Raw genomic sequence first — 14948 nt, forward strand, 5'->3', positions numbered from 1 at the left:
TTGTAACTGTATTTCCACCGCATCTTCCTTCTTCAGTAACTTTGCAAATTGCGAAATTCACGAAAAATGATAACTAAAACATTTTTGCAATGTTTGCATTCAAATACAAAGAGAATTAAAACTTTTCTTCTGAATATGGTCTGGGCTTAAATTCACGTGGAACTCAAAGGAGATAGAGCACTTTTTCTCTCTTTTCTCACTTAATTCCAGTCCGAGGCACAAATGAGATGAACTCTGATGTTTGTTTTGAACTGCTTTACACAAAGCGCTTCTTTCTACATTTTTTAATGATAGAAAAATACATCATTCTCATTTTATTCATCTCAAATGAGGCTGAATTTGGGGACCCGTTTCTGAAGGGACAATCTTTGGTTCTTTTCCGTGAGGGTAATAAAAAACTCCCTTGGTTCCAAACGTTGTCAGTTCCTCTGAAATAGGCAGCAATATTTCTACTTCTTGCGATTTTCCTTTTCAATAGATTTTCAACTTCATTCATTCTGAAGTCAACATTAGAAAAGATATAACCTTTATGCGTAGTTTGTACTAAATCTAGACGTATCCAAGATATTTTGATTTACTTACATCACTGCGTAATGATTTGGATTCTTAGTCGTTCCGATATGTTTTTAAATCTTATGCTAAAACCACATACTTTCATAGTTCTATATGTCTGTGATGAGATGGGGGCCCATCAGTGGTCGAGTGGGTAAGACCGCTGAATAGTGGTGCTCTGACCTGGGTTCAAGCTTAGGAGAATGGGTTGACTGCATGGTTTGTTTTCTTGGTCTTACCCATGTGTCACTCGAATACAAGCCAGTTTACTTTATGAAGGAATCCCTTCCCTTACATAGATACCCTTCTTGTGCTTGACTATATTCAAATACGCTAACCTAACCTAACTTAACTGTGAACACATATGGGTGATTTTGCAGCCAAAGTCTTCAGAAATAAACGAATAAAAATATGCGAAGATTTTATTGGATTTCTCAAATATTAACAAAAAAAAAAAAAAAAAAAAAATGTTTATATCAATATTATTTTATACAATAAAATTTGTCTAATTTTCATAATTAAAATTACAAGAAACAAACTGAACTATTCTTATTTAAATAAATACTGTTTTACATCCTCTCTAACCGACATTATTATATAATGGTAGGAGTTCTTAAAAACAGATTCTGATTACATAAGTGTAATTTTTAGATTTTAACTTTTCGTTTGAACACTAAAATTAATTGCACACATTTTTATTTTTATACTGATATGAGAACTCAAATAACCAAAATTATAACCATCTCTTAAAAGTTTTGAAAAGGCCTACTACATTTGGAAAGCTCGATACCTCAGAGAACATAAATGAATATAATTACGGAACACCTTCAAAGAAAATGACCAGCTTTACAGAAGACCAAAACCATCTGGAACAGTGAGCGGTCGTCTTAAAAGAACGTTATTTATTTTTTTATTTCACTGTCTGTCCGCACAAAGAGAAACAAAATTCCATATGATGTGAAATAATCTCTCATTATTTCATCGTGAATAATTCTCAACGTCTAAAAGATATTTATTTCGCTATAATTTCAAAAATAAAAGCATTTTTGCAAAAAGAGGAAACAAACTTTTTTTTATGTGCTACATAAAAAATGAACTATACCAATTTTTGAAGGCACAAAGCTTATGAAAAGATGTCTTAATAAAATGATAAACCACAATAGTTTAATCTTAGGACAGATGATCAGTACTTGCGTGTAAAGTATTTAAGCAATTAATTTACTTGCATAGTTACTATTATTTTGCATTAACCAGTTACTTATAATTTCAGCCTTTACTATCACTTCTCCTTTTCTGTTTCCTCATCGGAAATGTAAATGAATTAGACAGTATGTAAGTTGAGGGTTTTGAAATGTAACCTAGAGCGGGTTTCTGCCTCTCGAGGCCATGCTATAGCTTTCGTCAGCCAGCTCTGTGTTCTCTTCGGCTTTTCGTTATTGCGTGTTTTAATTATTACGCCTGTGAGAAATTCTGAGCCAAATGAGAGTTAAAATCACTTGTGTAGTCTGTGACTAGTAAGCTTAGTTTAACTTTTAAATTTGATTGTCACTTTAAGTTACATCGCTACGAGTCGTAGTCGATCCTGTTAGCACGAGAAGTGCGTTTAGGAAAAAAGTTCTGATTTAATAAAAATGTTATTGCAACTTCTTCAAGTTTATTTAAACCTTTCTTTTTTTCATTAACTTCAGACAAAACTTAAGGTAAAGCCGTAATTCGCTTCAAGCCTGTTAGGAGCTTGATGCTAGCGTATGTTACCAAAGAAAGTCAAGTTTTGCAACATATACACACATATATGGATGCGTGTATCATTGATTTGCTTTATAATAAATGAGCATTTAGCCCATAGACAAAAAGACAGTTATGCAGGCTTTCCGAATATCCAAGTAAATCATTGAGTCCGAATATTTGGAGTTCTGCTGTTTTTAAGCTTATAAAGTGTCAACAGGTTTAAATGAATGAGAAAAGGAAGAAACATTTAATTAAATAATTAAAAAAAAAATTAATAGCGAACTACAATCTGCACCTTTTCTAATATGAACAAATGTTTTTTTTTATTATGTGCTAATATGCTTCTTTGTGCTTTATTTTTTCGAGAGCCTATCTACAAAACGTTTTAGGAAATATGGCATGTTACAAAGACACTTTTATTAAAAAAAAGAAAAAAAAAGTACACACACACATAAGGAAAAAGAAAAGAATTTCCGGAAATCGTTATATTGACACCTAAAGCAAAAGACGTTATTTTCTTAATTCTTTTAATTAAACCTTTAATTCAAAATAAAATGTGACAATTATGCAAGTATTTCTCTTTACGAAATGCAGATGGCAGCACCATCAAGCTAAATTACTGTGTTGTAGAAGGGAGTTTAAAGCTTTCAAACGTAGAATTTAAACTAAAATATAAACAAACGTATTAGATATAATTGCCTGTATCATATTTTGACGAAAGGTTTCGTAAATGACCAGAAAATGTACTGTTTAATAAATAATGGAATATTGGTGCAAAATATGAATAAATAACAAATTTATATAAAAATTATTAATATAGTTATATCTTTAAAATTTCTAAGAATGTAGATGTCTGATAGGAAATACATTTAATACAATGTTTTCCTTTAAAATTTATTTATATAGCTTTATTAGTACAACAAATGACCTTTTAAGTGGATGAGAGAATAACATTTACTTAACTGAAGTAGCTTCAACCACATTTTAGGGAAAAAAAAAATGGTATTTTTGCTAAATCAGAACTTTTTTTTTTTTTTTTCTCGGAGGGGAGACTTTGTTTATATTTGATGCACAAATCTTACATAGAACAATTTAATTTTTAAAAAGCATTTTATAATTTATTGTAAATTTATTTCTCATTCTGTATCGTAGTATGATGAAAAGCATCCTAAATTTACTTTGTAATTATATCGTAATTGTTTCAATAATGGTTTTTCATTTCAGTTAACTAAAAATTATAAGTAAAACGAAAAGAAGCTATTAAAATTTAGAAAAAGACATTGCAAGTAGATACCAAAATTTTGTTTTTCATGTGTTAGAACGGTTCATGTTAGTCAATGATTTAGGAGCTAATTTAGGAGGTCTTCTCCTGTACAGGTATCCATTTCGAAGGTTTTCTATATCCGAAAGGCATTTGTAGCACATTTTTCTACCAAATGTATCTTCATGAGTTCTGAAAAATGAAAAGTTTATTTAAATTTAATATTAGATTTAGCATTTTAACATTCAATTTTTAATTAAAAAATTGTAAAAAATCTCTTACAAAACTAAAATGCTATCTATTTCAGCTCAATTATTACATATGATTCTCTATTTTATAAGTAAAAATTCATACATGGGTGGGAAAAAAAAATAAAGGAGCTACTATAAAAGCATATATATCTTGAATGATTTTGCAGCTAGTATCATGGAATTGTCCAAGATTTTTATTTTGAATAATCAGAATGTAGGATTTTCTGTTTCTGCGGAAAAATGAATTTAAATAAGAAAATAGGAAGTATGATATAAAATGACATAAAGAAAGTTGGCGATGCAACATTTTAGCGATACATAAAAAATTAATGAGGTTTAAAAACACCCTTAAAAAAACTTTACAGTGATTTTCCAGGTTGTTCGTAATATTGTGCAAGATACCCAACTTAAAAAAGTGTATTCACGGTGAAGAACACTTTGAAGCTCATGAACAGATGGGGGCTGCAATGGTGCAAGTAAGCGTCCAAGACATGTTCTATCGGATTTAAATTCGGAAAATATGCAGGACAGGCCATCCGCTGAATTCCCTCGCTTTTGAGATAATTGGCCGAGGAAATTATCACCGATTTTATCTCTAAGCAACATGAAGTAATGATCAAGAACTTGATCGCTGATTATTTCAGCTTTCATTGTTGCGGTAGTAAAAATGTGTAAGTCAGGCTTGGCCATTCAAAAGGATGTCTTCCCGTACTCTGATTTCACCGCCTTTATATCGACTGCTTTTCTTGGATGTTTTCAGTCTCATTGCGTGCGTTTTGCTTCCTCGTGGTTGTAACAAACAAATGTGGTATCACTTTTCAGACATAAACGACACTCATCATCGTAGAGAACTCGGCTTCACTCCATGGTATTTGAATATCTGTTTTACTGGAATCGGGTGAGTTAGTTAGACTGAGTTAGTGAGACGCAAATCATGGCTTTGCTCGCAAAGCAATCTTTTATGCAGCCTGTTTCTTATGGCATATCTGGATACTCGAGTTCTTGCAGCTGCAGCAAACTCCTTTGCAATCTGTGCTAAAGTCAGATTTCTTTTAGAAATCATAGCCAAAAAATGGTCCCGATGGTCTGTTTTGGCATACTTTCGATTTTGATTTGATTGTCTGCATAAATTACTGGTGTACTTTAACCGTTTCTGGTTCTTGAAGTGACGTCTATGGCTACTTTTAGTTGTTTCTACACCCGTGTCAGTGGCTATCTTGCTTCCGTTCTGCTAATCACATGCCATTTCTTTCAATCTGTCAGGTGCCTACTCAACAACATGTTCCAACTTCCACACGTGAAAGTTTTATTCAGCTACTAGTGCGATATTTAAAATTATAATTTGAAGTACCCGCTGGTAATCCTTTCCACATGTGCGAAAAGAGCAAGCGGAACAACTTTCATATTTCTCTTTAGCAAAGCTGAATCTCATTGGACTATGTGATAATATTGATGATGATCTACCAACCAACTGTGTCTCATTAGACTTAACAGTATTAACATAAAATATTTTTTTATAGTTGCTCCTTTAACTTTTACTGTCAGTGTAAAAGAAGTTTAAAAGACAGCTTAAAAGAAATTGTAGGGAGGGGCTATATAACGGCAGTAGCTTACTCTCATAATTCACTTAAGTTCAACAAATGGTAATGAACTGTTGTTTCATAAGCCAGCTAGCTGTTATGGAAATTTTTAGCAGATGATCTAAGAAATACAGCCTTATTAAGTTAAAATGTTATTCACATTTAGTACTTAACCATGACAGAAATAAAAGTGAATTCTGAATTTATTATACTCAACCTAAACAAACTATTTATTTAAAAAATATAATTATTAGTTACTATTTATGCACTGGCAAAGTTCTCATAGAGCAATTCCATTCTTTGCTGTCAGAGATATGTTTAGAAAACTTAGATCTGAAAATGCTTTTTTAAGACTCCTCTTTTCTTAGGCCAGAGAAGCATAGATTGTTTTGCTGTAATCAGTTAAGGAATCAAAGGGATCCTTCTTTGCGTAATACGTATAAATATGAGCTAGTTTAATTAAAAAGATCTTCATAACAAGCCTCAGTTTTTAATTTAATAGATTGGATGTATATATTGTGTTTTTTTTAACTGTCATATTTATTCATTGTTAACTAATTGAATGAAGAAAGGAGACGTTTGAAGATTTCCGGGAATACTGATGGTCAGGTAATACTTTTCATCCATTTGGGAAGGATAAACCTATTATGTAAAGAGTGGAAAAGTTAAAAATATTTGCTATTTTCGATAGGCATTTAATGTAGCAACCTTAAATAAGACCGTTTCCGATTTCGAAAATAAGGATAAGGGATAAGGGATTTAACAGAAGCTCTGTACACAAACGTATCAGAAGATTGCAAGAAATATTTGTATAGTATGTTAAGTTTCAAAGGAAAGCTGCTTTTTAAAATAAATAATATTGGTCTCCTGAAATTGCTGTCAGTACTCTCTCCTTGCGTTTACTCTTTCAGTGTCTTAATATTTTTTCTTAGGACTTCCTCTGTCCTTATTGTTCTCAATTTCCATTTATTTAACTAGCTGTGAAATGCTACTGAATGCGTTTGTGAAAATATAGATACAGCTTTATCAGACAATGTAAAGATTAGAGATGGTAAGTTTGACTGTTAGAACAAAACATACATATTGGACCTCTTCAACACGTTCATTCCGAACAATATATCAGATTTAAAGTATTTTTGTTCTATGGTACTATGCATAAATTCATTTCTGTGAGATAAAATTTCAATAAAATTTTACAAATAAACAGTTGTTAAATTCTTTACCTGGAATTTCAAAGTTAAGTAGGGTTTAATAAATTAATTAACATACTAAACTTAATCAGTAAACAAACAGATCAAAAGAATGCCAATATCTTGATATTTACGATTCCTCTGATTGATTTCCTTTGATGACGATACCTCTGATTATTCTCTATTCAGTAGATAAGTGATGTATTGGGAAGTGTTTGTAAAGACCCAATTTACCGTATGTTTTCGAATATAAGTCTAATGAAGTATAAATAAAGAAGTAAGATTTTGATTGAAAGCCCATTTATAACTGGAATTTAAAATAGTCCTATAAAATTTCCTATAAATCCAACTATGTATTGATCAAAATGCGAATACTTGGTCGTCTAACTTAGCTAGATCAATCAGACGTTGCAAATGAGCTCTAAAATCTGAAATGCTTGAAAAACAGAGGTGGGAAATTTGTAGAAAGAAAAGACACTTTTACTGCTTGCAGTATTTTCTTATTTCCTCAACTTTTAGGCATGCACATCATTTGTTGCTTTGGAAAGAACATGGCGAACTTTTATTTTGTTCTTAGTTGTTTTAATGATTTTCTAGCAACACGGGGAAATTTAGTTTATCGCCAATAGTGGCATTTCTAGCGTATAACGCGAAAACAACACTGTTTTCCTTCGATAAGCCTCCACGAAGGCATCCATCCTCTTTCAAGAAGCTGTCACATTCTTTATCATAATCTAGATCTTCTATCGCTAAGGATCTTGTGTTATGAGAATAATAAGATTCTTCATTTCTGCTGCACAGTAAAAGATCAGAAAGAATACCGCTTATTCTGCTAATTTTAAACCATGTAGCTATCACTTTTGTGAAAGTTTTAACAATTTTATGGCTACTTCTCGTTTTTGGGTCAATGAAATGCAAAATATTCGAATGGAGAAGGAAAGCAATCTTAAATTTCTAATAGCTAAGGTCGAAAAATATTGCACACGGGTATTCATCTTTCTTTCATGATCTACAGAAGAAATCTGCACAGCGTTCTTACCGACTCTTGGGTAGCGTATTTTTTGTAGAGTGCACAAACATCCTAATCAAAGCGCTAAATATTATCAAAGACCTTAAATTTCAAGTACTGAAACCAATGAAAATTGTTTCCTTGGGATGGTGCAATCGTTTCATAAAACTGTATGACTGTATGTATCTACGCTCAGCAAAAAAGCTACCAAGAGAACTAGGTACAAAACTGAGACATTTTAAAATTATTATTAAACTTTAAAGCAATATAACTCTAAAATGTTGCAAATTCTGAATATCGACGAAATTCCATTATGGTTTCACTTCTCTTAGAATCGCATATTGCAACAGGAAGACGTAAACACAATTTTAATATGAATCACTGGACACAAAAGGCGAGATTTATTGATATTTTAAGTTGCATGACGCACGGATCATGTTTACCGCCTGTTATTTTTAATTATTTTTAAGGACTTTACTTAAAAAGGCAAAGTTTCTAAATAGCATATTATCGCTTGCCAGTAATGAAGGCTGGAAGGACGAAGATGGTACCTTGGAAAGGCTGAATAAAGTGCCTAAAAAGTGAAAATAAGCCATTTTTAACAAATCATTGTTGTTAGCATAGGGTTCATTTCAAACGTACCTTACCGAGAAATTGAAGAAACAACGCTAGTAATCCCGAGTTATTTGGAGCTGTGATCCATGGCGGTCTTCCATCAGAACCGCAAACAACAATGTTTCTTTTAAAAAGACCTTTCAAAGATAACGTCTGGAAAAATGCGAGTAATAGAAAATGATGTTTCTTAAAGAAGTTGGTGAAGATGGCAGTTTAAACGATGTCGATATATCTTAATGATCGCAGAGTGGGTAAAACAGCATGGTCCAAACGTTCAACCACAAACGATCATCCAGTCGTTCAACTAATGTTGCATAAGCAATACGATGGTTAGAACTGAAAATGATATATCTGTGAAATGAACGACGATGATATTAAGAGTGAAACGAAGCACGATAAAATTCACCGAGGCTTGCATCTAGCAGAGACCTTTCATACTTCCGAGGATTGCTAGAAAATTTCGATTCAGATATTAATATTGAGAGATTTCACGAATGCATATTAGAAATAAATAAAACAAAAATAATTTTTTCAATTATTTAAGATGTAATATAATTTTTGTAATTGAATAATTAGTAAATCATTTTGAAATCGTAGAACAGTATTTCAGTAGCAAAACATTGACTAACATTTCTCGGTTTGCACACCGAAATACGTAGTGAGATATTTTTAGTCTTTATTCTATTGTCTACAATACTGATTAATTTAGAAATTTTAGAAGCACCTGGTCTTTTCCATCGGTATGGAAAACTTATGAAATTTTCCTCAGATACTGAAACAATTTTTATAGTGACTTTGCTTTTACTTGCTTTCCAACTTGCCCATAAAATGTTTCAAGGAAATATTCACTTTGTGTTACACTTCTTGCCACGTATTTCTGTTTTATTCTTGCTTTGGAGGGTTTCTTTTATTCAGCTGCTGAAAAATATTTATCTCTATTACTCATCAAGGAAAATGTTCTTAAATTGAATTAAAAAAAATTATTGAATTCCTCTCTTATCTCCAACACTCTACTACTCACACTGTTCTCTGGAATCTACGGGCATTTATGAAGCTATGAAGCAAATGTGAAGTACAAATTCACAATTCCAGGCGCTCGATTCAAGCTACTTCTGAATGGAGTTAGAAATGTTTTTATGTCGGTGCAGTCGATCGCATTTATACTGTGAAACCTTTTCATTCTGAAAGAGTCCTTTCTTACATAAGTTTGAAATCCAGTCATTGTTCTGAGTATAGCTGGCTGTCCATCACTGCAGCATGTATGAACATTGTTCCACAAATATTTTTCTGCTTAAAAAATAATGAAAATTTTTCTAAAGTATGTGATCTTTTGTTAGAAGATTCCAAGAATGAACAAAATGGAAACTCCTTTAATAAATGAACCTAAAAGAACAGACTTCATACGTACCAGCAATTAGAAACATGATGCTTTATCAGTCGATTGATCAATCTGGACTAAAAATAAGCCAAATGCTGCAAACTTTCCCCTTTGCAGTTTGTCCTTGATGTCGATGACATTATCATTGATCTTTCTTCGAAAAATATTGTCCTCATAATGACATTATTATACTTTTTTGTTTTCCGAATCATTTTGCTGTATAAATTTGTGCCATTTTCAAAGTGCACGATTTGATCAATTTCCAATTTGACTGAGGTAGTTTTCCTTCTTTTTTACCTCAAATCAGACGACGAAGGAAGCTTTCAATTATAATTTGCCTTATGGATTACTTAGGCTGAATTCAGCTTTGTCACTAAAAAAGAATTTCCAAAATAACCACGGAAGTAGCTTTTGATGTTGTTCTTGGGTTGAGGATGAACATTTTACAAATGGTTTTTTAATTGTATTTGTTTTACAGGATAATTCTTCAAAATGATGTTACATGGAACACACAGAAGTTTTCGCTACAAGGAATACATATAAGGTTTCCTGCTCCATTAGTTAAAATGAATGTGAATCCATATAAAAACTGTGGAATTCTCTGTTCTTAGTACTTATGATGAATAGTATACATAATGTACAAAATTTCTAACGTTAACAAAAATTATGTTTACTTCAGAACATAATATTTTAACTTCAGAATGAAAACGATTACAAATGTAGAAGAAAGAATTCAGTAAGACACAATATCGTTATAAAAGTCTGGCACAAGCATATGAAAATAAGTCATGTCAAACTGCTTTGAGGAGAAGGAAAATGGAGAGTGAGAAGGATATGGAAGTTTTAGGATTGTTATAGAAGAGCATAAAAAATTCGTGATTAACAATATATGAATGCTTCAAAACAATTTACCGGTGTGGTAGTTATGACATTTACAGTTTATCAAGGAGATATTTTATTTCTACTATATAATTATGTTAACAGTGAAACCTATGTGGTTCCGATGTTCTTGTATCAGGCTTCCTTTGAAATTTTGATTTCATTCGGACTCTTATCGTTGTGAGAATATCTCAGTTTGAGATTGCCGAGTAGTACAACCTCAAACTGAGAATATCTAAGTTTGAGGCTGCAGAGTAGTACAACCTCAAATTGAGATATTTTCACAAACTGAGATATTCTCACAAACTGAGACATTTCAGGGCAAACCTACCCTGAAACTGCGAAATCTTCTATCTGGTTGAAAACCTCTACTTAAATCCATCTTCATGTTATGAAAATGAAATGTGCCGTGCTCTTGTAGCAAACGGAAAGCACGTCTAAGTGCTATGAACCTTATATATAATGCTTGAATAGGAACTCTTTCAGTCAGTATTTTGCTTCATCTCAATATTTAAAATGTAAAAGAATTTAACCAGTTTTAATAAAGACCACATCAGTGTGGTATGGCTACTTAATAACAAATCAGAACGTTGGGGAAAGACGTCACATTCGAAAGAATGAAGTTGGTAAGCTGAGCCTACGACATCTACTAAAAACCTCCGAAACATGTGACAGCTTGAGTCCTTGAGAACAAGTGGATCCGCCACGCCTAACAGATGCCAAAAGTCAGCTCAAGATTATTGTGGTATCCATACTTTCTTGACAAACAATGTGGCTAACATTACATGTATGTTCAGTAACGGTGGCTGAAATCGTAATTCATCGCGACTTTCAAAAATGGAATTTCACATTTCCAAACCCATTTGGGTGTCTATGTTCAAGACAACTGCATAACCAGGCTAACATTATTATTCATTTTTACTCTAAATAGTCAGTAAAGCTCGTGCGAGAAATTTGTCCAAAAGAACAGCAATTTGCCTAATTATTGGCATGTTTTCTTCTCAGCTGGACACGACATCATTGTTGGAAGCAAGGTGATGGTCTGAGTACTTTTTCTTGGATAACACTTGCAAACAATATTGTTATAAAAAAAGAACTGACGGGTGTCAACTTACCTGAAAAGCACAAGCAGATCTTGCTGGCGAATGCATTCAAAGATGGATGTTACATTGTAATGAATTCGGCTTCAAGATCTTGACAAAATACGTGCAGTATTGCCAAGGCTCTAAAATTTCACAGACATGAATCTAGTTAGACGTAACAAGTTTGAATATAAGAAACGTATTTACATTGATTTTGAAAGCCTCGCCTCGTAAAGCATTTCAGCAGAACAATATCAGTCTGTAGGATAAGTATTGCTAATATTTTGCGGTAAGCCGTAGATACATTATAAAGATTGAACAATAATTGTAGGAGAGGCACTGAAGACATTATCACATCAGCTAAGTGTCCCAGTTGTTGATGTGCTGACCAGGATATTTTGTAAAATCAGAGATTGATGATTTGCATACATTTCAAAAAGGATGAATCACTTTATTGTTATCATACTAAAATATGGTTACGTATTTACTCATTTCACTAAATAAATAATTGTAATTCACTAATCTTGAATCTACTGCATATGCGTAATCTTTAAGCAGTGGATTGTATACCTTTTGTACAGTTTTCGTGTATATATTTTGTACATTTTTTGAACGTTTTCTTCACTCTGAGTCACTCTCATTTATCATATATACAATTTCCATAAGTGTACAATCAAGTCTTTTCGCCTTGATTTTTATTATCGGAGAGTACATTTTCTAATCTGCATGCTGTTAATGCAATCGACTTATTCGAAACTTTTACTGCCAGTAATTTGTGTTAGTTTCTTATTAATGAATATATTCTTGTTTGCTTCGGAACAGCTTGTTATAAATCTTTCTGATACTAACATATTTCCTTAAATGAGTTGAATATACTGTGGATAAGAATGCATTTACTATAGGGCATCTAAAACCAGACGAAACGATAAAATAGTTATCAGTATTTAAAAAAATATGTTTATAGATATTTTGCTAAAAGTGCTTCTGAATCATGATAACTGTCACTGTATCTTTAAAAATAAGAACGCGTGGACAAAGCTTTTAACAACTTATTAAAACTATTTTGGAGTAAGCGACACATAGAAATGCATATTTTTGTATGTAGAATATGGAATAAAAGCTGTAAAACACTGGATGTAATAACTGGTTACGTTCATTTGTTATTTAATTGTACTCGATAGAAATTTGAATAAATTGTTATTCGAAGTAATAGAAACTTACAAACATTCTATATCTGCTATTCTGAAAATACTACCCACACCATCCTGTCCTTTTTTTCTTCGGATCCACGAAGTAGGAGGAGTTGGTCTTTCGAGTCGGAAAGTGTTTGTCTGCGTTTTGAAATGCTCAGCAGATCTGCTGCGTGGTCTTCTTCCATGATTTCTAGAACCTAAATTTGAGTTTTGGACATAAAAGCTCCGACTGAATTTGGTATAGAAAAGTGCGATAATATGAAGCAATAGTTCATGAAATTCTATTATAGAAATTAGGGAAACTCCTATATACAGTCCTAAGCATCCGCCAAGGTCTGCAAACAGTTCTGGAAGCTAGAAAAAAATATAAACTCTTTTTAAGAAATTTGTATTATCAAAAAAGTCATATACTCATACATTCTAAGTAAAAATAAAAATGCAATATATTATAGAAAAAAGAACTGTATATGAGCTGTGTATTATTACTACTTTTACAGTCGAGTAACCGGCACTGCATCGATTGTATTCCTAGAACTGCTCAAATTTAATCCCTTTACACATACGTGTGTATACACGTATGGGGGCCTGTGCTTTGTAGATATCTATACTGAAATGTCAAAACGTTTTATCAGTTTAGTACTTTGAATTTTGTTGTAATTGGAATAGGAGGGATTTCTGTGTTCCACAGCGCCATGTGTTCACTAAAGTTGATCCCAGATGTCTTCGTTAATATTGAGATGTTGTGACATGACTGGTCACGAGAGTATATCAACTTAGATTAGTGTTCTAACAATAGTTTTGAATCTCTGCACTGTTGTGACTGCGCATTGTTTTGTTAGAAGAGGCTATACCTTTCAGAATACATGAATAGTATCAACAGATGCTTTTCTTCTTTTTTCCTCGTACTGGAAAAATTGAGGGTCGAATCGCATCAGTCATTTTGTCGTCTAATCCCTGTCCAAAGAACATTAGAAGGGGTAGACCGATATTACACCTGTGAAAGGGGGAACTCAAATACAACTAAGATTTACTCCACGTTCGAACCCCCAATGTTAGTTTTTGGACTAGCAATCGGCCTCCTTTAACCATTATAGCGTTCATGGTGGGTATAATTCATTAGGAAGAATGCGTACATAGTTTTCAGCTATCACCGTTTCTAGACGTACTAGGGGTCTTAGTAAATGTCAGTTAAATGAACCTACTATGGACCCATCATAGCCTGTGCAATCTTCTATTGATATGTGAGATCTATGGAGTTATGGCGTTTTGTCTATAAGCAAATATTATGTGTCTCTGTCTACTCGAAACAATTGGAAATACGGTTGACAGACCGAGCTGTGAGGGCCCCATCATTAAGTATCTAGGTTTCAAATTGCCAAGCCCAGATGAGCTGCACAGCACTTTGTTGTGTATTCAGGTTAAATGATTTCTCCTGAAGTCCATAAAATGGAGGGAACTTTTTACGGTCCTTACGCTAACGTTTATCAAAGCCCCGGCATTAAATTCATATGTTACTAGAGGCAGTTTTACACTAGTCCCTTGAAACGATTCTCGCCAGCTGATGTTGGTCGCATTAATTCAATTTATTTAAGCCAGATACTGTTGTCTTTAGTATAAAACTTTGCCGGAGTTTTTTTAGACATGTAATACACTTTTAACTGTCATACATGGAGATCCAAACTTTGCCTTATTCATTGAAATGCAAGGACATATCTCATGAGCCTTAACTATTAAGCAATGCTAAGTAAAACCTAAGTAAGCCATTCTTATGGCGGTAAAAATCTAAAAGTTATTACAGATCAATCACTTTTTATACTAAGATGTAGCCAGTGACGTGCATAGGCTAGATTACTAGAATATGACAAAGCATGAGAAGGTAATTTGCTTAAGATGAGGGATTTCTTCATGGAGGGTTTTTCTAAAGGAAACTGGTTCGTATTCACATTATATTGGGGATGAAGTGCAAAGGTATCATTAGACTCCCTATACCAGCTTTTCGGCTCTTCAGTAAGCAAATATGTGAGACTGTGTGTACGTGTATTATAGTGCGTATATACTTAGTAAAAGGGAAATACACGTAAAATATGCATTAAAATGTTTGAATGCTATTCGGATGAGATTTGGTTAGGTGTAACTGGTGTGGTTTAGGTGTAATACAAGAGGAAATGTATACAAACGTGCTAAATAAATAAAACAGTAGACACGAAAGAGCTGTCATAAAATTAAAAAG

At 32.9% G+C, this 14948-nt stretch overlaps 1 protein-coding gene across 2 annotated transcripts in view; it reads right to left on the bottom strand.

Annotated features, from left to right (window-relative positions):
* Positions 1–977: 977 nt before the first annotated feature.
* Positions 978–14948, bottom strand: part of LOC146992960 (acid-sensing ion channel 1C-like) — a 50987-nt gene continuing 37016 nt past the window's right edge. For both annotated transcript variants that reach the window (XM_085809248.1, XM_085809247.1), the window contains 2 exons: positions 12747–13072; positions 978–3733 (listed from right to left, as the gene is read on the bottom strand). In XM_085809248.1, coding sequence (XP_085665374.1) covers positions 3589–3733; positions 12747–13072 — 471 coding nt within the window. In that variant the 3' untranslated portion in view covers positions 978–3588. The remainder of the gene's footprint in view (positions 3734–12746; positions 13073–14948) is intronic.

The sequence above is a fragment of the Stegodyphus dumicola genome, chromosome X2, assembly GCF_044657685.1.
Source record: "Stegodyphus dumicola isolate Sdum_Otavi_A_Nest chromosome X2, ASM4465768v1".
Taxonomy (NCBI): domain Eukaryota; kingdom Metazoa; phylum Arthropoda; class Arachnida; order Araneae; family Eresidae; genus Stegodyphus; species Stegodyphus dumicola.